At 38.5% G+C, this 24,828-nt stretch overlaps 1 protein-coding gene across 8 annotated transcripts in view; it reads right to left on the bottom strand.

Annotated features, from left to right (window-relative positions):
• Positions 1-24,828, bottom strand: part of erfl3 (Ets2 repressor factor like 3) — a 112,380-nt gene that overhangs the window by 19,765 nt on the left and 67,787 nt on the right. For all 8 annotated transcript variants that reach the window (XR_012392022.1, XR_012392024.1, XR_012392025.1 and 5 more), the window contains exon 2: positions 23,472-23,706. Coding sequence is in view for 2 of the 8 variants with exons in the window: in XM_073925883.1 (XP_073781984.1) it covers positions 23,472-23,706 (235 nt within the window). In the remaining 6 variants the exon portion in view is untranslated. The remainder of the gene's footprint in view (positions 1-23,471; positions 23,707-24,828) is intronic.

Here is a 24,828-nt window from a genome sequence, read left to right as displayed (position 1 = left end):
TTATTGAATCTATGCCATGAAGGATTAAACCAGATGCGCCGCTACACGGCACGCACATGACAGTTGAAAGTATCGCACACCAGACGGGCACTTTCGCATACTATTTAAAATAAAACTAATCAGATAGCGCTCTGTGGCGCAGAAGAAATATGAACAGTGTCCTGAGTCGTGGCTGGGCGTCGTGGGTAGCCGCCGACTTGCGGTGCTGATGTGTGTAGCCTGATAGAAACCTATGTTTAGAATTCTGAAATGCATGGTGCTGCGCGTCGCCAAACGGCACTTCTGGTGTGTGACCCACTTAAGGCAGTTCTGAAGGCAAAAGTGTGTTCAACTCGGTACTAGTAAGGTGTACCTAATAAAGCGGGTGCTAAGTGTAAATATCAATGCAAGGTTTATGAAAATATACTGAATTATCCATCCATTCATTAATCAATTCATGTACATAAAAAGTTGAAAAAGTCTACAAACTTTTGAAAAACAATCATGAATCTTTACACATCCACAAGTATTACACAAATGTTCAATATCTTCTAAAATTATCCTTACAATTATTTTAAAAAATTGTCAAATACACGGAGCCTGCAATTTCTGCAATGACACTTGTGATTGCATTAAGAGCATCTGACATCAAAATATCATCAAAATCTCCAAAAAGTTTGAAGATTTGATACTGGTTTGGACCCAACTTTTATTAAACAAACAATTTAAAAACATTATTTAAGGTATCCTCTTTGGTACTACCCCCAAAAAAACATAAATATCCTGAATTATGTACATACTGGCATACATTTCTGACAACTTCTAAGATCCCCAACAATCTCCAACTCTTATCTTGTGAGAAATTTCTTTAAAAAAACACACACACTCACACACACATAAAAAAATCTTTGAAATCCTCCCAATCTTTTCTAAAAATCCTTTGAATTTTTTTGTTAAATAACCCTCAAAAACTACCTCCACACTTTAACAAAATACCCTAGAAGAACATTTCTAAGAACTCCACTTCAATCCCTAAACTAAATAAAGGAAGCCTAATGAAAACACATTTATCTATTACCTCCTCACACAGTAATAAATAAATCAACCCTCTCTATTAGCACATATGGATGAAATTTGGAAAACAGGTCATACATTGAACACTCTTTTTTCCAGATCTCAATAGTTTTATAATAAATGTAGACTCCTGTTGTGGTTTAGAGCTGGCTACTGTACGGCTCTTATAATTAGCTTGATATTAACAATGGCAGTTCTCATGTAGTATGTGTGTGCGTTTGAGGGGTGCTGTCGCGTCTAGAGTGGGCATGTGTGGCTCTAGGCGGATGGTCAACGGACAGTGGGATCCACTCCATCCATAAGCTCTATTGAGAAGCCAGAGATAAACATCATGTTTTGTATGCTGCGTGTGTTAGCGCGTGTCACTGTTGCACTAGTGTGTGTATGTGTGCATCTCCACCCACCGAGCTAATAAAGAGCTCATTCTGTCCCTGACAATAAGACCCAAAACTGCACTCAGAAACACACGCACACACACGCGCATGTCGTCAACCTCCTTTAAACAAAGAGAGCCGTTGTAGGACAGGGCCTCTGACCCACTCTTTCCACAAGCACACACACACATACATACACATACACACACAGTCAATCTTAATCAAATCTCCAAAGAGCGAAGCAGAAATCATGGCCGGCCACTTCAATCAACACCACTTCGGTTTTGACACTGGTGATTGCATTAAGAGCATCTGACATCGAAATATCATCTAAATATACAAAAAGTTTGAAGATTTGATACTGGTTTGGACCCAACTTTTATTACACAAACAATTCAAAAACATTATTTAAAGTATCCTCTTTGGAAATACCCAGAAAAACTAAGGTTGCTTTGGAATGGCATTAAGAAAATGTAGAATTAATAAGACGTACACTGCAAAAAATGCTTTTCTTGCTTAGATTTTTTGTCTTGTTTCTAGTCCAAATATCTGAAAATTCCTAAATCAAGAAGAATTTTCTAGACAAGAAAAACATATTTTCTTGTTTTGAGAAATAATATGCCAATAATAAGTGAGTTTTTCCTTAAAACAAGCAAAATAATCTGCCAATGGGGTAAGCAAAATAATCTTACGTCAAAAGAAAAAACAAGATTATTTTGCTTAGGGTAGGAGTAGGGGGGTTAACCTCGGCATCTTCATCTACATATCATAAATGGCTTCATCACTCTGTCTCCTCTCCACCAATCAGCTGGTGAGTGGTGTTCTGTTTGGCGCAGTTTGGCTGCCATTGTGTAATCCAGGTTGATGCTGCACACTGGTGATGAATAAGGAGATCCCCAAAAAAAGTTGTAAAGTGCTTCGAGTGTCCAGAAAAGCGTTATATAAATGTAAGGAATAATTTTTATGAATTATTAGTTTTCATTAATTATATACAGAAGTCGAGTTCAACAAGTGGATCGAAAGCTTTTAAAGGTTCACGAAACACCAAAACACATTTTTTGAGCTGTTGACAGTCGTATATGTGTCCCACACTGCTAAAAACACTATTAGGACACCTATATTTCACTAAAAAGTGTAAATAGGTTGTTTTTGCGTTATTTCAAGCAAATTCGTACTTCCGGTTTGAAACGAATTTTTGAAGCTGCGTCACGGTCATGACATAATAGCGTTGTATTCCAGTGTGCAGACTGGGCGTCTGTGCCAGAGTGTGTCTTATTACGTCTTACAGTGTGATACATTAATGCATGAGTAAGGCTTGGTTCAAACCAATCAGCGCGCTCTATTGTGCAACTTCATTAATATTCATTAGTGTCATAGTGTTTTCACGACAGAGACGCCACGTTGTGTTGGCAAAACAAGCGTGAAGTGTTGCTTTTATAGTTTGCTGCCGTTAAGTTTCGTTTTCATTTTCTCTCTGTGAGAGCTCAGCTGGAGTCACGTGTGGATTAACAGTGTACGCGACGCTCGACAACAATAACTTACGTGTCTATGGAGGATTATTGTTTACCTGAGAGCTGTTCTCATCTGCAAACGCTGAGATCTGGATTCACTTGTAGTCTCCTCTTAATAAAGACGCGGCTCTAGTTACTGGTGATTGTCCTGTCTCTACAGATTTGGTAAGTGAGCGACCAGTGCTCTTTGTTTATTCAGTTTGCTCGTATCGAACTAAGTTAACTATTGCACAGAGTCACCGAGTGTAAACACGTTAGCATCACAACCAAACTTTAACCTCGTGTAGGGTTTTTACCGCATTTAATGACCGGAATAACACACGCGGCTTTCTGACGCTACCTGCCGTGTGCATCTAAGTTTCCGGGAAATGCGGAGGGTTTTTTTCTCTCATTCGCCGTGCGGTATCAAACATTGCATGAAAAATACACGCTTAGAGCAGATCCTCGAAACAAATATCTTGTTTGTCGCGAGGGACATGAATGAATTCCCTGAATGAAAGAGCCAAACTGCAGTTAAAGTCCACCATTTAATAATTTGGCAAATAATTCGACTACAGATGTCCATGTAGGTTAAACACCATCACTTTCTCCTGTCTGTGTATTTTGACTCTGAAACTCGCGCGTGCCCAAATAGACACTCCCACACCCTCCCACTTTAGTTCCTCCGACACTCCCCCCTAAACAGAGCTGGACACGCCCACTTTTCTGACTTTTACCAAAGTAGAGGTGTGAAAACACCCTGCTGAAACGAGGGGGTTTCATGGCCCTTTAAAGTTGTCCTAAAACTATGAACAGCATCTATTCTTTTCACAGAACAATATTGATGAACTTTTTTGATCCACCAAATGTTGACTACTGTATGTTCTTCCGGTCCAGTCCATGAACACAAATGTCCTTCCATAATCTCCATTTTATGATACTTTTTAAATTGTGTACTCCATTGCCTATTTCCAGTAGCTGATCCTTTAACTCTCATCTTCTCCTGTATACATTTCTCCCATGATATAAAGATGTGTTAAATAGTTTCTTCTTTCTGGCATTCATCACATAATTATGTTTTAATGTCATCCCTTCCCTACAGGGATGTGTGTAAACATGGATCTGTTTGAAAGTGTTGTGTGGATAAAACTTATTCAAAAGCATTACTGGCAACATGATTGCCATGTAAATGTAGCCTTGGACTGTATCTATTGGGAGTTTACATAAAACCGATGTTAGGCTTTAAATGGGGCAATTTTGACAAAGGCAAAATGAAATCTAATAAGGAAAGAAAGGAGTAGTTGGGCGTCAATCTCCCTTGGAGCCAGACGGGAAATGTCCTGACGTTCAGTGGAACATCAACAGTGGGACAATAGTATTTTATTTTTGTGGAATTTCCACACGCGTGTGGCAGGAAGGTGATGAGTCGAGTCCCGGCGGGACGTCTGTAGGAGAACATCGCTGAAACAACAGCCCAACATCAAGTCAAATTCCAGTCAGGATTTAGAGCATTAGGCCAAACATTAATAGATGTGAAAGAGCAGCCAAGAAAAAGTCTGAAAAGAAGCATTTGTCCAAGAATAAAGGGATGTCACAAGCATACAGGGTTGAATGTGAAAGCCCTGTTGTGAGTTGAGAAGTGTCAGATTGAAGGTATGAATCAGATGGAGGAGTAGAGTGTGGGATTGTGGGGTTGGGAGGCGGTGTAAATGTGGAGGAATGGCAGTGAGTCATTGACATCATGACAGAAAAAAAAGAATGGAGGAAATACAACAGAGAAAAGAAAACAGGACAGAAACATGACCATGGATGTTCAAGGCAGTTTAAGCTAAATAAATAAAAATTACTTTAAAAAAATTTGTTTCTTTTATATAAATCGTCTGTTATTATTTTAGTTTCATACACACGCTTATACTGTATATTGTTTTCTCTACACTACCTGGCAAAAGTCTTGTCGTCTATCCAAGTTTTAGAAACAACAAATAATAGCTTGACTTTTTGTTGATATTTAGTATCAGAAGTGGCTAATATAAAAAAGCAAAGGCCTCTAGATAACGCTTATTTTACCTTATTTTTAACTCTTTAATTAGGACAGTAAGGTCTGACTTTGCTTAGATAAAAGTCTTGTCACCTGACAAAAAATAATGTACAGTATAGAATATAAAGTCATGATGCAGTGGAAAAAGAATTAATATTGTGTATGACTCCCATGAGCTTGGAGGACTGCATACATACATCTCTGCAATGACTCCAATAACTTATTAATAAAGTCATCTGGAATGGCAAAGAAAGCATTCTTGCAGGACTTCCAGAGTTCATCAAGATTCTTTGGATTCATATTCAATGCCTCCACCTTAATCTTACCCCAAGCATGCTCAATAATGTTCATATCTGGTGACTGGGCTGGCCAATCCTGGAGCACCTTGACCTTCTTTGCTTTCAGAAACTTTGATATAGACACTGAAGTATGAGAAGGAGCGCTATCCTGCTGCAGAATTTGCCCTCTCCTGTGGTTTGTAATGTAATGGGCAGCACAAATGTCCTAATACGTGCTGATGATGTTGCCATCCACTCTGCAGATCTCCCGCACACCCCCATACTGAATGTTACCTAAAACCATGATTTTTCCTCCACCAAACTTGACTGATTTCTGTGAGAATCTTGGGTCTATGCGGGTCCCAATAGGTCTTCTGTAGTATTGGTGATGATTGGGATGCAGCTCAACAGATGATTAATCTTAAAAATATACCTTCTGCCACTTTTCCAAATGATCAACTAGAAGTCAAGTTATTACTTGTTGCTTTTACAAGTGGGATCAAAGACAAGACTTTTGTCCGGTAGTGTATTGACATAATGTATTTTATACAGTAAAAAACGCCTTACCCCTCCACTAAACCTAACACTCACAGGAAGTGTGGCAAATCTGTAAGTCAAAAGAGCCCATTAACCAAGCATTTTGAGTTACTACACTTTCAGAAATAAAGGTACACGTGCTGTCACTTTTCAAACGGTACACATTTGTACTTGAAGGGTCCATATTGGTACCTCAAAAGTATATATCAGTACTAGGGATGTAACGGTATTGTAAATACTGTCATACCGCAATATTAATTTTTTTCGATATTACCAAAGTCGCATGACTCTGTAAAACTATAGGTCAAATTTGCTCAGGCGAATGAAGCGAATGGGAGGTAGCGAAAACTACAATTCCCATCAGCCCATGCTTGACCATCATCCCTTGCGGTCTGTTGTCGCTACAGATCCAGTAATGCGGAAATGGAGTGTGCTGCTAGAAGCGGGGATGAAAAAGAGCTGGAAAACTCTAAAGCGGGTGTTGTCGCGGCGCGCGTACTGAATAGCGGTGTTGTCGCACGAGTTCTTATCAGCTGTGTTGTCGCGCGCGTACTGAATAGCGGTGTTGTCAGCACACTGTTCAGATTGATGCAGACATGAGACCTCTATCTTACTCATGGTTTGTCCTCTCAAGTGGGGGAAAGACAATGCACAACGTTACCCACTGCTGTCAACCTGGGCCAAGTCATATCTCTCTTGTCCCAGAAACCTCAGTCCCAAATGAGAGGGTTTTTTTCTGTTGCAGGGGACATTGTAAATGCCCAGAGATACCAGCTTTTACCAGATTATATTTATATGATAATTTTCCTTTAAACCCATCTCTATCTAAGTGAGTGAGTGATTAAATGTTGAATGTGATGGGTTTTTAACAATACTAAATTGAAACTTTATTTTTTTTACATGGTTTAATATTTTTTAGTGTTATTAAAATTGAAGTTCCTGTTTCAAAGCTTACAGATAGATGACTAATTTGTATGTCATGGACACTTTTGGCACTTTTTTGGAGTATTTTCATAAGTTTTGTTTTTTCCTGTAAATGATTTAATAAATACCGTACCGTGACATTCATACCGAGGTATTACCGTACCGTGAAATTCTGATACCGTTACATCCCTAATCAGTACCTAAAATTTTTAAGAGGAACACTTTTGTACTTTTTAGGTACTAATATGTACCCTTGAAGGATTAATATGGAGCAAATGTCCATATATGGTATACCAAATGAACCCTTTAGGTACAAATTTGTTCCTTTTGAAAAGGTACCACCCCAGTGACAACTCACGTACCTTTATTTTTGAGAGTGCATGTCCTCAGAAACCAGCTTAATAGAGTAAATTTAGGTCATACCCATGTGAATATACAATTTACGAAAACAATTACCAAAGTTTTAGGTTACAGCCAAGTATGTGAATAAAGATGAGTAAAAGATCATTAAATTTAGCATATTTTATGAATGACATATAATATAAAGCTGAGATATTTCAAAAGAACACTGATAAAATTAAGTGTTTTGTTTCAATGTGGCATCTAGTGGAACATTTCTTAAAATTTCTGACCAACTCTACTCAACTAAGAGCCTAACTTTCCAGTTTTCTGGAATTGTGAGCCGCTCTAAAATGACTGAAACACTCCATGTCCAGAGGAAGGCAAAGACAGACCCTTTCAGCCATAGCAAGAGAAGTTGGTCATCCAAATCTGTCTTCTAGTTCAAATACTGGAAGTGGTGTTAAAGAGGCCAGCAGGGGGCGCTCAACCTATGGTCTGTGTGAGTCCTAATGCCCCAGTAAAGCTGCGGTCACACTGGACTTTTCCTCCTATAGACTTCCATTCATACGCACGTGAATCCGTCAGACTGGAAATGCAAGGTCATGCGTCACAATTCGCAGGTTGCTGCGTAGCAAAGTAGAGGTCTGCATTCCTGTGGCTGTCCCGTGGGAGCCGCGGGACCCGAATAGATTTCTGTGGTGCGGGAATAAATTTCTGAATAAAGCGCGCGAACGGTCGGTAACAGGTTTTATTTGGGACGGGAGCGGGCCGTCTAGTAATATCGCTCCTGAGCTCCGAGCGAGCACGCGTATATATGTGTGTGAATGAAAAAGCGTGATGCTGTGTTTAGCTTGTTTTTTGGTGTGTGTTTATACAGACAGCTTGTTCGAGGCTGTCTGGACTCTGTATAGCTGGGTGGTTTTCGGTTTTGTTCTCCCCCCTGCTCTTTAGTGGGATTCAAAATTTAGTCCAGCGCAGATCTCTATTGCAAAGTTCAAACTTGGTGAACTCTGACCTGCGAAATCGCACTACTTGACTGCGTAAGACCAATCGAGAATCAAAACATAACATCTCGGGACAGAATTTAAAACATGGGGCAATCGCTCGCTTTTTTAAATGTCTAATAAGCTTGTTTAATCCCGCCCCTTTTCGCAGCGCCGCACAACAGAATATCGAATGCTCAAGCTCTAATGGGACCGCAGCTATAAATTGACGGGTTCACTACACTGTAAGAGAGCGCCGTCTCTCAGATGAGATGATAAACCAAAGTCCTGACTCTGTGGTCATGAAAAATCTAATGGCACTTCTCGTAAATAATAGGGGTGTAACCCCCGGTGTCCTGGCCAAAGTCCTTCAATCAGCCCATGGCCTCCCAATCATCCCCATCCACTGATTTGGCTCTCTCACCGTCTCTTTACTCCACCAATAGCTGGTGTGTGGTGAGCTTACTGGCGTCGTTGTCCTGTGGCTGCCGTCACATCATCCAAGTGGAAGCTACACACTGGTGGTGGTGTGGAGAGACCCCCCCCCCCCATGATTGTGAAGCGCTTTGGGTGTATGACCATACACACTACTTACTGCATATTTATAACCTAACCAACTCTTTCAAGTCTCCAAGAAAACCATCCACAATGTGTTCAACACCAAAGCTGAAACTGCGCTTCAGGATACTTCAGGATAAGAATACAAGGTAACTCTATAGCTTGAATAGCATTTATTTTGTACCAAAAGATTAATGCACGCACTTCAACACAAATACAACCTACACATTTCTGCTTGCAGTGCTCTGCCCTGTAGACTTCAACTGTAAAGTCTGTATTAAACACTGTCTTACAGTAATGTGCTGTTTACTTTCGATATGGTCTACAGAGAACAGAGGGCTGAGATGAGAAGTTATGTGCTGCTGCTTGACCTTCTGACGATGAGGGCGATGCAAATATCTCCAGCCCAGAACAGAGAAGAATTCATGCTGAGAATGATCAAAGGACAAGGTCTCTATCTGACAGCAAATGACAGTCCACCCCAGTGCAACAATTACCAGGTTCACATTTCAGTAGTCGCATTCTGCCACTCGAAGTGCCAGAGCTTGACAGATTTCTGTGGCAAATGTGCTTTGTGGTGTTGACTATCACTCTTTAAAAAAAAAAGGTTATTTAAAGTTATCAACAGAACCTGAAAATTTTGATCCTTTATAAGGTTCTTTAGATTATTAAAATGTTCTTTACACTTTTGGGAAATGTTTTTTTGAAGAACTTTTTATTAGGAGGTACATTAAGGAACAAGAAATCTATTTGCTATGTCATCACCATGAAATTTCTTTGAAGACAAATATTAAAAAATAAATAAAAATAAAAACTTCTGCAACATCATTTTGATGTTTTCTTATGGATGAGAAACTTCATTCATTTCAACTTCATTTCTTAATCCCTTTATTAATCCGGGGTCGCCACAGCAGAATGAACCGCCAACTTATCCAGCACGTTTTTACGCAGCGGATGCCCTTCCAGCCGCAACCCATGTCTGGGAAAGGATGAGAAACTTTTAGAAAGTAATTTGAAATGCTCATGTAGATAGAGAGTTTAGAGAGTTCATCCAGATTATTGATCTCAAGGCCTCATTATTATTATTTTTTAACCAAATTAGGGCTTAAGTTTGTTTTTATGTTTTGTTTTGTTTTTTAGAAAAAGTCCTACCGTTAAACAACTTTAACCTCCCATTGGTCTGTTTTGACTAGGTAATAAGTGGGTGTGACTCTTGAGTCTCAGAAACATTTGAAGATTTTCTGTTCAGTTGGCTGAGAAAAAAAAGCAATCACTAAAGAGGCTATTCATAGGATGAATTATTTTAATTAAAAGCACTGACACACTCTTTTCATGCTTAATATTAAAAAATTTATTTATTAAAGTCAGAAAATGTAAGTCAAGATGGTTTTTGTTCTTCTTTAATGATAAAATTGAAAGTAAAAAATGTACGCTGTAAAAATGTTTAGTAAATTTTCCATATTTGGTGATTGTTTTTTTTATTTGCACTTATTCTTTTGAATTGCATAACAGGATCTAGATCTTTCCTACAAAAGTTTTTATTGTTGAAAAGTTTGAAATTTGACATTTTTAATAGTTTAAAGTAATATATCGCCTGTGTTTGTGTTGCACATGCTGTACAAAAACCTGGTAAAAAACTGCCAGTATTTTTCTCTTTATTATTTCTTAAGCAATATCTCATCTCTCACTACTATAATGCCAAGAAAAGTCACTTTGTTAACTGATAGTGTTAAAATCAAAAGTTGACCGAGCAGAGGTCAAGATCCCCATAATTCATAATTCACAACTATAAACAAAGAGAAAACGCCATGTGAACCACAAAATACGAAGCCTGTTAATTAACGGATATTTTTCCCAGTGTAGGCCAGTGCATGATTTTGCCCTTTGGGAACTGATTGGATCGTTGGACAAAATGGAGAAAGATTTAAAGGGTCACGAAACACCAAAACACATTTTTTGAGCTGTTGACAGTCGTATATGTGTCCCACACTGCTAAAAACACTATTAAGACACCTATATTTCACTAAAAAGTGTAAATAGGTTGTTTTTGCGTTATTTCAAGCAAATTCATACTTCCGGTTTGAAACGAATTTTTGAAGCTGCGTCACGGTCATGACATAATAGCGTTGTATTCCAGCGTGCAGACTGGGCGTCTGTGCCAGAGTGTGTCTTATTACGTCTTACAGTGTGTTGCATTAATGCATGAGTAAAGCTTGGTTTAAACCAATCAGCGCGCTCTATTGTGCAACTTCATTAATATTCATTACTTACTTAGACGGCAAAGACGCCACGTTGTGTTGGCAAAACAAGCGTGAAGTGTTGCTTTTATAGTTTGCTGCCGTTAAGTTTCGTTTTCATTTTCTCTCTGTGAGAGCGCAGCTGGAGTCACGTGTGGATTAACAGTGTACGCGACACGAGACAACAATAACATACGTGTCTAAGGAGGATTATTGTTTACCTGAGAGCTGTTCTCATCTGCAAACGCTGACATCCGGATTCGCTTGAAGTCTCCTCTAAATAAAGACGCGGCTCTAGTTGCTGTGGATTGTCCTGTCTTTACAGATTTGGTAAGTGAGCGACCAGTGCTCTTTGTTTATTCAGTTAGTATTTTATTCGTATCAAACAAACTATTGCACCGAGCGTAAACAAGTTAGCACTACAACCAAAATATAACCTCGTGTTGGATTTTGTGACCGGAATAACACACGCGGCTTTCTGACACTACCTGCCGTGTGCATCTAAGTTTCTGGGAAATGCTGAGTTTTATTTTTCTCTCATTCGCCGTGCGGTATCAAACATTGCATGAAAAATATGCGCTTAGAGCAGCTCCTCGAATCAAATATCACGTTTGTCACGAGGGACATGAATGAATACCTGAATGAAAGAGCCAAACTGCAGTTAAAGTCCAACATTTAATAATTTGGCAAATAATTCGACTACAGATGTCCATGTAAACAGTCACATTGTCCGCTGTGGTTGTGTGTTTTGACTCTGAAATTCAGCACGCCCAAATAGACACTCCCACACCAAGCCTCTTTTCTTCCTCCGACACTCCCCCCTAAACAGAGCTGGACACGCCCACTTTTCTGACTTTTCTGAAGTAGAGGTGTGAAAACACCCTGCTGAAACGAGGGGGTTTCATGGCCCTTTAAATGCCAGTTTGTCCCCAGTTGTAGAAGAATACTGTCCACTGAAATCACAGTTCAAATAGTTGTGATCATAATTGACTTAATTTCGTGCTGAACCACAGAGCTTGAGCAAAGATCTACAACAGTTGATTTCTTAACTGCTGTTTTCTAACAGCTGTAATTTGACTTGCATGTTTATTTTAGCACATGCATATTCATCTAAACACTGCTCTTGGCAGAACTAGTGGCTTCAGGTTGTTTGATAACAGTCATTACTGCTCAGGTATGTTTTCACACCGAAATGAAGAACGAAAAAGAACATTGCTATTGGATTAGAGTCCATTAGATCCAGAGATCCTGGAAACTTCTGGAAAGTGAGATTCTGGAAACTTGAAATATGATTACAGGATTTAGTAGTTGTGGCACTCAGATCTCTTATTCCTCTAAACTTAATGCTTAAGTGAAAAGAGCATTTTCATATGACACTACTTAAATTCCAATCCTAAGGATTACAGATCCTCTCTAGATGAGCACACAGGCTTACACAGAACCAACGGCCATCAGTTGAGTTCACAGTCTCTTGAAAGCCTTCAATTTACAAAACAAAACTCAATCTCCAAACTGAAAGTATGTAGTTGAATTAATACTCAAACATATCCATTTGTTTTAATGCACATTTAGTATCAAGTATCATGAGAATCGAGTGATGGAAATGACAAATTTTAAATAAAAACCTCTTAATTTGAAAACGTTTGAATGCTCGTTTGAGGTGGCTTTGAACTTTATAATCTATATTATAATATACTATACTATACACACACACACACACATATATATATATATATATATATTAAAGGTGTCACAATCCTCCAAATCCTCGATTCGATTACATTTTCGATTCTAAATTCACGATTCGATTTTCGATTATGAATAATTAATTAATTAATTAATTAATAACTAATTAATTATTTGTAGCCTACCGTTTAAACTACCTGACTTGCATGGTCTTTGTTTTACCCATAAACAAATCATACAGTAAATTAATAAAGGCAAGTAACACACATAATTACCACCTGTCAATCACTTTTTTCTGCGGGACTCGTAAATAGGCAGTGATCTGTGTCGTTATAATGGCGTCGGTAAAAAAGGTGCACAACCAACTGGAACCAGCCAACAGTATCTGAGGTGTTCGCTAAGATGACTAAGTACAAGTGTAAAAGTAAAGATTGAAGCAGTCTACTGATCCGCTGACTGCCTGGACCCTCTGTCTGTGTGTGCGTCTGTGTCTGTGTGAATGAGTGTGTGTGGTCACGTGATGTGCGCTTTCAGCAGTAGTGAGGAAGGAGGGCTGCTCATAAATGCTATACGCCAGTGTGGATGTGGATTGTTGTCGTTCTAAAATGCCATTTAAAAACAAAGACATATTAGTGTAAACAGGGCCTGAGTGTGTATTTTTCGCGAGCGGATGTGCAACGGGTGCGGGGAGGAGGATCGCGATGCGACCATCGTCTATCAACCCAACCGTAATACGTACATAGCAAAGCTTGCAAACTGTGTTTTTTTTTGTCGACAACACGAACGTTGTCAACATAACTCACTGGGAATCCAAAATACTTCCACACCGGCGACTTCATTAAAAGAGGAGAGGGTTTAAGTTCTGTCGACGGGTCTCCTGCGTCTGCAGTTTAACAAGCACTTCAACAAGCCTGTTTTTTCCCCCTTGGCAAGCCAAGCTGACGTGACATGGGGGAGTGGCAGCATCGACGATTCATTTTTTATATCGATAATCGAAGTTGAGCATAAATTTCGATCAATTTCGATTAAAAATCGAAATCGTGACACCCTTAATATATATATATATATATATATATATATATATATATATATATATATATATATATATATATATATATATATATATATGTATATGTGTGTGTGTGTGTATGTGTGTGTTAAAATACAATTTACACATAGGCTAATCAGTTAACTAACCAGCATTGTGCCAAAGACTTGATTGTGTTAGATTGTGCTCCAATTACATTTTGAATGACAACAATCTGCCAACTGTATTAGTGTCAGCGTGCGTTTGTCTATGTGAGACGGAGACAGTCTGAGAGAAATCACTTAAAATTACAGCAACAAGTAGATTGGCTGCATAGTTAAACATTCTTGCAAACACAGCAGGCAAAACACACGTTTGTGTGAACAGAGCACACATTCACATTTGTAATAACAGACTGAAGAGGAAGGGTGACATCATAGTTTAGAACAGCCGTCTGCCTGTAAACAGTTTACTCTTCACTCTCATTATACTTTCTGTCTTGTAAGGGAATATATTTAATCTCAAAATCTGATCTAAAACAAACAAAGAGAAATAGAGTATGACTTGGATTATCCAGCTTAAGTGGTAGATATTTTTTTTTAAAGACACAAAACACACACACAAACAAACACTGCTAATCCCTCACTGCGCTGTTAACATAGAATCTTGTCAGTATTTGCAATCATGCAAAATCTTCCCTTCAAACTGCCCTGGATTACATGATGTGATTTATTTAATCCAATCCCTTAACACATCACACACTATTGCTCCATAGTCTGGCTTTACTGTAATCAGCAGTAAATGCACTGATACTAATAATAAATACAGAGCAACACAATTCACTGCGTTTACATTCATTAATTTTGCAGATGCTTGAATCAAAAGTGACAAAAATTAAGAATAAAAGTGATAATGAGGCACACTATTACAACTTTTAGGAAGTAAAAGCTAATGCAGGGAAGAATTAAAGTGATAGTTCACCAAAAAATTAACGTTACCTCAAGCTTTTTGAGTTTCTTTCTACTGTTGAACGCAAAAGGATACCGACAGTGGTGTGAAGTTACAAATGACAAATACACAAATGACTGTAATTGAGTAGTTTGTTTCTCAGGAACTGTACTTTGCTAAGTAGTTTTTAAAATGTGTACTTTTACTTCCCCTTGAGTACATTTTTAGTGCTGTATCGGTACTTTTACTCCACTACTTTCCTTCAACCTGCAGTCACTACTTTATATGTTCTTGTCTGTGGGGTTGGGCTAAAGTAGAACAATCAGTCCTGGGATTCTTGACCAATCAAATCACACATAAAAAGTAAATCGCATCATACTGAACAATCTCAAGGCATGAGTGGTTTAAAAATGCAGAGAACCATTAGGAAGCATTAAAAGTGTCCAAGAAGAGATCCAAATTCATCCCACGCAATGACTTAGAGACTGTTTAGACTGGATGACGAATGTATGATGTCTAAGGCCCCATTTACACTAGTGCGTTTTAGTTTTAAAACGGCGTTTTAGAATGAAAACGATCCGCGTCCACACTCGCGTTTTACCCAGCGTTTCTGAACTGCTCTCCGTCCACATCAAAACACTGAAAACCCACATCACGTGACCACACACACGCTCTCGGCAAGCGCTGCAGCCTATCTACCCAGATGAGAGCTCTGCTAGTCGGACTTCTCATCAAGCATCTCCCGCTGTATCTTATCTCGCTATATTTATTAAACGTGATATTTCATTCATCTTGTTGTCTCAATCTAACGACATATTCCCTGACTTTGGTCATTGGAATCTATTACTTGTTCTCAGGTAACGTGTTTTGGCTGAGCGCAAAGATAAGTTAATGATTAATGTTACCACGTAGCCTATTCTGTATGTTGACTGATCGCTTGCCTTTAATTCCTATAAGGTATAAACTTGTTGTATGTTATACTTTTATAATGGCCACTATTGATTATTAAAACTGATATTCAGCAAAAGAGAGGGTATGTTTCGTATTTTCACTGAAATTGAAAGAAGACAGTTGTTATCGGCTCCGTTTTGTTATAAATATCCACACAGTGAAGATGACGCTCATAAATGCAGCACGACGCCTCAACATTTCTGCTGTCTGTTAAGTTGCTAATATTAAAATGAAAATAGGCAGTTCCTTAAATCATGTTTACATTTTATTGTTGAGAAAGTGAAACAACGTAGCCAGGGTGATGTGAATGAAGTTATAATGTACACTGTTCCCTTTGAAGATTTACCCATGTCCTCGGTATAGTCTGTTTTTCATATCAAACTGAGAAGAAGAGACTGCAGCCTTGATCAAACTTGCGAAGTCTGAACTTACAAGGAGAGGATGCAGGACTGAACTGTGTGTGTTAGGCTACTTAATATTGAGGAAAAGCCCCAATCAGAGAGGCGAATTTCTGCAGCCCCGCCTCCGTTTTCAGATGTCTCCGTTTTCCATCATCCACACTGAGACGGAGCAGCAGCGTTTCAGAATGAAAATGGCCTCTCCAGCGTTTTCGAAACACTCCGTTTTCGGCGCTCGAGAACTCTGGCGTAGTGTGGACGGTTGGCGTGACCGTAGCAAAACGTATGCGTTTTAAAACGAAAACTCATTAGTGTAAATGGGGCCTAAAATAGCCTTAAACAATGACTAAATGCACTACAGCAGCGGTTCCCAACAGGGGGGGTCCCGGGCCACAAGGGGGCCTCATCGAGCTCTGTAGGGGGTCGCGTCATATTTAAAAAATATATATTTAGCATTGGACAATTAGAAGAATGATCATGTTGCCTTAGTTCATTTCCGTGGATCAATTGGTAACGGGCTGCACAAGAAGTCATTAATTATTTCCGCTTTATTTATTGTCTGAGTCTAAACGATCTTTTATTTTGAAAAGTCTTTTATTTTGAAAAAATGACCGTATATCTCTCGCTTACACCTTGGCCATTTAAGCGGCCAAATTTAACCCACAATCTAGCAAAATTAGTAAGAAACAGATAAAATAGGAAACGAGAAACTTTTGAAAATTTCTTTGCTGAGGTGAAAGGCCCAGTGAACGACCCAAGAAATGCCAAGGTATGGATTCGCAACCCATTTGTCAACATATCAGGTGAATCCACCATGGCTCTGCAAGAAGATCCCAAATGACGGCAGCCTTTTAGGGGCCGTTTGTATATCGCGCATTTCTAGACGCACAAGTGGCCATGTGACAAGAATTGACCCATCGACTTCAGCATGTAGGGAATATTAACATTTCGGTAAGACTCAGAGCAGCTTGTCATCCTCTGAGAAAACGGTTGATGGTCGTCTAGCAACCTACGAAACACCGAAAAACTAATTTATTTGTCATCATTACTGCAAACTTATATGAGCGATAAATAATATCAATAAATGTGGAGGGGGCCTTACAATATTTTCAGGAGAAAAGGGGGTCTCGGGCAAAAAAAGGTTGGGAACCCATGCTCTACAAAGTGTTACGCTTTCACACACGTGCAAAAATTGCATGTAAACGCATCAGACTTTCACAGTGTAATACTAACTACTCTTTTACAAGGGCTAATTTTTACTCATACTTTCAGTAATATTTACAAGGTACTGTTACTCTACTTGCACTACATTTTTGGGCAAGTACTGGTACTTTTATTGAGTAAGATTTTTCAGTACTCTTTCCACCCCTGGATACCTATTAAAGTGGCCTAATAAACATCAGTCGGGTTCCGTGTTGTTTTCTACTCCAGCTTTCCTTAAAATATCAATTATTTTCCAAAAGAAGAGAGAAATGCAGAGATGGGGCATAACATGAATGTGAGTAAATGATGACTGAATTACTACATTACTATCCCCACAAACCACATCCTCTCTAGTGAATTAATTGCTCTGGATCATGAACTGATGGTAATCGATAGAGTTTAATTACATCCAGCGACCTCGGCAAACATACAGTACGAGCTCTGTCCTGAGAAGGCTTCAAAACAAAAGCAGAAAGTGGATCACTCTCCATCCACTTTAAGGATCAGTGCTGATCTGCTAAACCAGGTGAGTCCGAGGTGAAAATAAAGATACAAGTGAGCAATTGCAGATCAGGTCAGAAAACGGAGTGAAGGCTAAAACCGTGGTTTGCTCAGAATACATTCGCCTGTCTGTCCTCTAATGAGATCAGCTCCTCCACAGGTAAATGGACCAGGATTACAGAGAGATCAGACTCGGTGCAGTTATAACTCTCCAGCAACAGGGTCAATCCTATAACGCAACGCTGGAGTCAGACGGTTTAGCTCTACAATTAGACATAACCGAAATAGGCCTCGGTTTTCACTGGTCAAACCAAAAAAAAAAAAAAAAACAGGCCAGGATTTAGCTTTTAAAATAGTAAATGGTTAAAAGGTTGAACGTGTTTGAAGCTGGACCACGTTTTGTAATGATCAGCTTATTCTGGTTAGCTGCCTGGCAGTTGAAGTAGGAAAAAAATAGAGCGTTCAAAATAATGAAATGGATGGCTAATGGGCTCTTTTCGCAAGACAGTGATGACGCATTTAGAGGTCATCGCTATCTAAAGTCTTTCAAAGTTTTCAATATTTGGATTTTTTTTAAACGTATGTACATTTATAAAGCTATACTGGTTTATAGTATATTATCTTTGCATCAAATTACAAAAAAAGTTAACGCATACAGTTGAAGTCAGAGTTATTAGCCCCCTATAGCATTATTTTCTTTTTTAAGTATTTCCCAAATGATGTTTAACAGAGCAAGGAAATGTTCACAGCATGTCTGATAATATTTTTTCTTCTGGAGAAAGTCTTATTTGTTTTATTTTGGCTAGAATAAAAGCAGTTTAATTTTTTTAAAAAACATTTTAAGGTCAAAATTATTAGCCCCTTTCAGCTATATATTTTTGATACTTGCCTAATTACCCTAACCTCCCGAGTTAACCTAATTTACCAAGTTAAGCCCTTAAATGACACTTTAAGCTGTATAGAAGTGTCTTGAAAAATATCTAATCAAATATTATTTACTGTCATCAGGGCAAAGATAAAATAAATCAGTTATTAGAGATGAGTTATTAAAACTGTTATGATTAGAAATGTGTTGAAGAAATCTAACAGAAATTGGGGGAAAATAAACAGAGGGGCTAATAATACAGATGGGCTAATAATTCTGACTTCAACTGTATGTGAGATGTTTCTAATGCATGGGCAGGACAGTAGATTTGACATGGTTTTCTCTTCAGGCTGTCGTTATCAAGTTTTTTTCTTTTTCTGAAAGTTGTAATAACACTATTGTGAAGATTTTCTTTTGTTATTTGAGCAAATTAGAAACAAATCTACCCAACTATGTCAACTTCTGCTTCTGAGAAACCCAGAAATGTGAAAAGGTTTTATAACAAGACTAAAAAACTATTCGATCGACACATGGGCCCTAAAGAGTCATCCTTTTACAGTGTCTCCATGTAGAGTTTTCAAACCTAAAAGTGCTTCAAATGTTTTGTACCCATTAAAAACTAGAGTTGCATACATTTTCAACCCCTTCACTTTTGTAATGAGCAGTTCCAGGAACAAGCCATCATGTCCATTTCCCCGGAAACTAATTTCACTCCGGGTCATTTTTTTCTGATTGCATTTGTACCATCTTTAGGAATTCCGAAGAGTTGTATGCTGCCAGGACAACAGTGGCGTCAAGGCAAATCAACAACTGGAGGAAGCAGTGACTGAAGCAACGTTTTCATTCTATGGTTTGTGTTTTGTGGTAATGGTGATGGAATTTGGGTGAATGAGATATCTAAATGAAACTTCATTAAGAAAAGTGAATAAAGATCACATATTGTGCTATATTTCATTGGATTCGTTTACATAGACACCAATAATCCAATTTTAATATGATTATGATTATACTCTGATTAAGAGTCTACCATGTAAACAGAGATTTCTGATTACCTTAATCCGACTAAAGTCATAATCAAACCAAACAGAACTTGAATTAAGACATGTGGAGAATGCCAATCTTAGTGGCATTATTAAAGTGCAGTACAGACATGTAAACATCTTAATTAACTTCCTAGTTCTTAGTGGCCACATACGTGGACAGCATATGGCCCGTTTCCACTGAGTGGTACGGTACGGTTTGGTTTGGTACGCTTTTATGGCTGTTTCCACTGTCAAAAGGCGTACCAAACCGTAACGTACCACTTTTTCGGGACGTACCACTTTTTTTCCCGAAAAAGTGGTACGTTACGGTTTGGTACGCCTTTTGACAGTGGAAACAGCCATAAAAGCGTACCAAACCAAACCGTACCGTACCACTCAGTGGTAACTGAGAAAGGGTCCCAAAAGGTGGAGCTACACGCGCAGCTGAACGCTATTGGTTTACAGAGATACGTCATTCGTAGACTCAACAAGCCAGAATGTAAACAAAGGATCCGCCATGTTTGAAATACACAGCGAGACATTACAGCGGAATTATAAATACATATGCAGCCATGGTGGATCCTGCAAACAATCCCTGTCGTCGTCCTGATAAACAGCCACAAAGCCATGGAGAAGAGCAGATTCACCCTGTGCCGCGTAGTTTTAACGAGCCAGTCTGAAGCCCGAGTAGTTTCGCTTTATTTCTTGCTTTCGCCGCGCGTCTCTATCTGAAATAACAAACTTCTTGATCTGATAATAATAACATGCACTTGATTATTGACAAGCTTTGGAAACCCGATCCTGACAAACGCGAGAATGACACATTCAGAAAGAAAAGGACAAACGCGAGAGTGGAGCGCGGGAAAAAAGGCGAAGCCAAGGAGCACGTTATTTCTTCAGCAAACGTGAACAAACTGCCTTGTTTTAATTTTTATCATCACCTTTTTGACTAATATGAACAGGGAATGATGGAATTACTCTCTAACAGAGGCTTCATGTGCTGCTGAAGATTACAGACACAGATGAGAGGTTTTCACTGACTGTAGGCTATACTTTGTGTTGTTTTAAACCTAATTAATGACGAAATGTCTGCTTTGTGTAGTTCTTCTGTAGTTGGTAACATATCGGAGACTGTAAGGGTCTGTATGTGTTCATATATGTTCATTTATTTATTTATTTAATATAATTACAGACGTTACAGTAGGCTATTTCGCACTGTCATTGATCTGCAGTTATAATCATCTCCTGTTTATAGAAAAGTTTTTTTTTTATAATTATTTTTTCGAGGTTTTCACCTTTATTTTTGATAGGACAGTATAGATAATTGACAGGAAAGCATGGGGAGCAGAGAGAGGGGAAGGATCGGCATAGGACCGCGAGGCGGAATCAAACCCGGGTTGCCGCGAGCACCAGAGTGCATGTGTCGACGCACTAACCACTACACCACTAGCGCCGACCTGTTTATAGAAAAGTTAGTAATAAACATTTATAAAGAAGTATTTATGTGTGTAAAGCATTTGTTTTGTGAGAAGTGCTTTTCATATGATATGTGAACCTGTGCAGCTTTATTGAAGACATTTTCTCGAGCGAAAATGACGTCGACTGAATCTTTGTCATACACCACGCCCACCAAAAGGGTACCCTTGGTAGTGGAAACGCAAGCCTGATAAAGGTGACCCGTACCGACCCGAACCATACCGTACTGTACCAGTCAGTGGAAACGAGCCAATATTTAGCTCTTAAGTGGCTATTTAAAATACCACTTAATGTGGTAAATGTTTTATATTTTGGTACAGACAAACAGTGTCATCCTGCAACTGTTTTGCAGCATATGACATGTCCCAAACACTATTTTTAACTGTCCAAAATGGAGGGAAAATGTTGTTTTTACTCTCTTATATTCAAAAGATGTTCAAAAAAATTCTATGTTATATATGCATTAAAAAAACCATCAGGAAAATATGTTTTATGTAAATTCAGACCATGAATCCACATATATGGACATCATTTTACTCTCAAAGTACATCATATCAAAAGATGATACTTAGGTTTTATTCTAATTAGGTTCCAATCAGCCCAAATAGCAAAGGGAAATAAAAAAATGCATGTAACGAAACATCTTGGCCCTTAAGAGGTTAAACTATTACCGTCATGTAGGATTTTCACCACATTTTGCGACAGCATATTTGATACACACACACGGCTGTTTGACACTATTCTCTGCACCTACCGAGCCAGTAAAGAAACACAGACATACATCACGAAATGCAGATGTTTTTCTTTTCCATTTGGCATGTGGTATCAAATTCCATTAAAACAACACCCTTCCACCAGTCCTTACTTCATACTCGCATCCAATACCTCAGTCTGTCATGGATGAAAGTTGGGCATGAATGAAAGTGAAACCGCCAAACTGCAGTGAAAGCCGAAAAATGTTAAATTAAACACCCAAAAAAACATGAAACTCTGGGGAAAACGTTAGATAGCGTGGTGACGCAATGACATTAATCAAATAATGTGCTAAAACTTGTAAAATGGAATCCTGAACGGATCATTCAAAAAGCAACTCCTGCAAACATCTTAATCATATTTATTGTCTTATCCAGATTAAGGCAACTAATTTGATTACTGATGTCCATGCAAATGTAGTCAACGAAGCGGAGGAAGTAACAACACTTGAGATGTGTTTATGTGTATGTGTTATAAAAATAACATGCTTGTGTTTTAGTATGGCATTTTTTTTTCTGTGTGTGTAGATTATGGCATTAATTGGTGTACATTTCACCACTGGTAGTGATGGTACTATTGTTCTGGATTAGACACTGCTCTGAAGCAGAAGCCAAGTTAGTTTGCCCAAATCAAGTTCCAGGAGATAAAATCATTCCCAGTTCCTGTGATATTAACACACTAAAAGCGGGTACATCTGCCAATAGATCTAGGAACTTTGAAACTCTGTTGTAAAAGTTACGTGTCTATTCATTGATTTTGCCATCTTCAGTAGTTTGTTCTTTGTGTTCCACAACAATGCGGTTCTCAGGTTAAAATAAGTGCAGCTTTTAAAAAAACATGCCTCAAACCTTTCGATTTATTCCATTTCACTGAGCTGCCTGGATAAAATGCAGTTTCCACAAGATAGAAGTTCATTACGCTTAAGGGGCAGTGACAAACTCATTCTTACCTAATGCTGGTGTGATGTGCTCTGATCAATAATCAATGTATATTTATTTAAGCCAGAGGAGAGCTCGGCACCCCGACTGAGCCTAGTTTCTCCAAAGTCTAGTCCCCCTCCCCCCTCCTTCAATTACTGAGAGCTGATGAATTTTAAACACAATGACCTCTTAGTACTTAAAGGTCTGACCTGGTAACTGTAAGGTCAAGAGTTCAAGTTTTATATCCAAGGTACTTAAAGGAACACTTCACATTTTCTAATGGTCTAATCTCATTTTACAACTTCTTCTAGAGTTGAACAGTTGAGTTTGAGCATTTATGAATCCATTCAGCTGATCTCCAGGTCTGGCGGGAACAATTTTCACCTTAGCATAAATCATTGAAACAAATTAGACCATTAGCATCTCACTCAAAAAAAAATAAATAAATAAAACGAATTTTGACAAGCTTCTTGTTTAAAGCTTGAATCTTCTGAATCCAACAACAACACCAACAACAACAACAAAAAAGTTGCTATTTTCTTGGACAATATGGCCCAGAACTATAATCTCATTTTGACGAGATGCTAATGGCCTAATTCAATTGAATGATCTATGCTAAGCTAAGCTAAATGCGCTCCCGCCAGTCTCAAAGATCGACTAAATGAATAAAAAAAAAAAATTGTAAAAGTCAACTGTGTAACTTCAGGGGAGTTGTAAAAAGAGCCTATTTTCTACGCTAAGCTAAGCTAAGCTAAATTAAAAAAAAAAATCCTTTAGTGTTCCTTTTACGCTGGAATGCTCAAGGAGGTTTATGCCTGAAACAACTGTACTATAAACAGTTTACATGTTTGAAAAATGACTATGAACAGAAATAATGTTCAGGACTAATGGACGGTCAGAGTCTTACCTGAGAGCTCTACTGAGTTTGTCGTAGTTCATCTGAGGTTTGCACTTGCGTGCGCCCCACAGCCTGGCCACCTCATCAGGGTCTTTGATCACAAACTCCCCATAGTCTCCCTGCCAGGCAATCACATCATGGTACTCCTCCTTCCTCAGCAGCTCCAGGATAAAGTGCCACAGCTGGATCTGTCTGGAGCCTGGACTCGACTCGGGCTTATAGGCCCAGTCTGGGAACGCAAACCCTGCAGAGACGGAGAAAGGAGGAAGAGAAGGTCAAACTCTGGTTGATACATCCAGACGCAAGGACAGACAAGTATTGAACGCAAGCATGTAATCAAGATGGTGAATGTGTTTCACTACTATAATCATATTCAATAGGTTTACTATACACTATGGATATGAATATACATCTGGGCTACATAAAGGCCGTACTCTTCCATTTACACAGAAAGGTCTGGAGAGGAACTACTGCCAATATTTAAAATCCTTACATATCAGTTTTGCCTAAATAAACATGAATCCGAAAATTTATTCAACTTTGAATTCAGGCATCCCAATATTATAACGTTCAGCATGGAATATACACTGTACAAAATGCTGGGTTCCACACGATTCTTTCATTTTGTCGCAACACAAATCGATAAAGAGAGTTTACTTGTTTTTACAAATTTAAGTAGAATTAACATAAAAAAATTAAGTTGTCCCAAAAAAACTCAAGAGGTGTGTTGTTTCAACTTCTTTTAAATAAGCAGTTTGAACAAGCAGCTAAAGACATTTTTATTATTGATTATTGGTTGTTATTATCTATTGTGTGTAGATATTCATTTTCACAGTGTAAATAAACTATTTTAATATAGTATTATTTTATTTTTAAGAGAAATGTTAAAAAAAACGTTAATCAAAAGAGTATGTTTGTAACCGATTAATGATATCAGTTAAATAATTAAAACATATTATTTTATATACTTTTGAAGTTTGGTTGCATAAGGGGCCGATCACAGCGAAGATGCTTTTTGTGTTGAGAGGGCTATCTTTTCAATGGTTTACTAATGGCCGTGAGTGTTTTGCACGCTGCTTATGTGCCCTGCGCGTCTCGCATTTTTGCCGTTGCGTGCTGTGACTTTTTTAGTTAAAATTAAAGTAAACCCTGAGCAGAAAAAGCGCGCTCCGTCAGTCACGTCTTTTTCATTCTTCAATCAAATGAAAGCAGAGGCGGGTTTCCATTGAGGCAACAGAAATATTTGTGTTATCAAGGCGACTACAGAGAACTTTAAAAGATGGAGGAGAGACTAGTTGTCGCTGTTTCAAGATATCTTCAATATAATATTATTAAATATTACATAATATTATAACAACATCGACAG

Source organism: Danio rerio, chromosome 16 (genome assembly GCF_049306965.1).
Source record: "Danio rerio strain Tuebingen ecotype United States chromosome 16, GRCz12tu, whole genome shotgun sequence".
Classification (NCBI taxonomy): domain Eukaryota; kingdom Metazoa; phylum Chordata; class Actinopteri; order Cypriniformes; family Danionidae; genus Danio; species Danio rerio.
The sequence above is the reverse complement of the archived record's forward strand: the minus strand, read 5'-3'. Positions and strand labels throughout refer to the sequence as shown.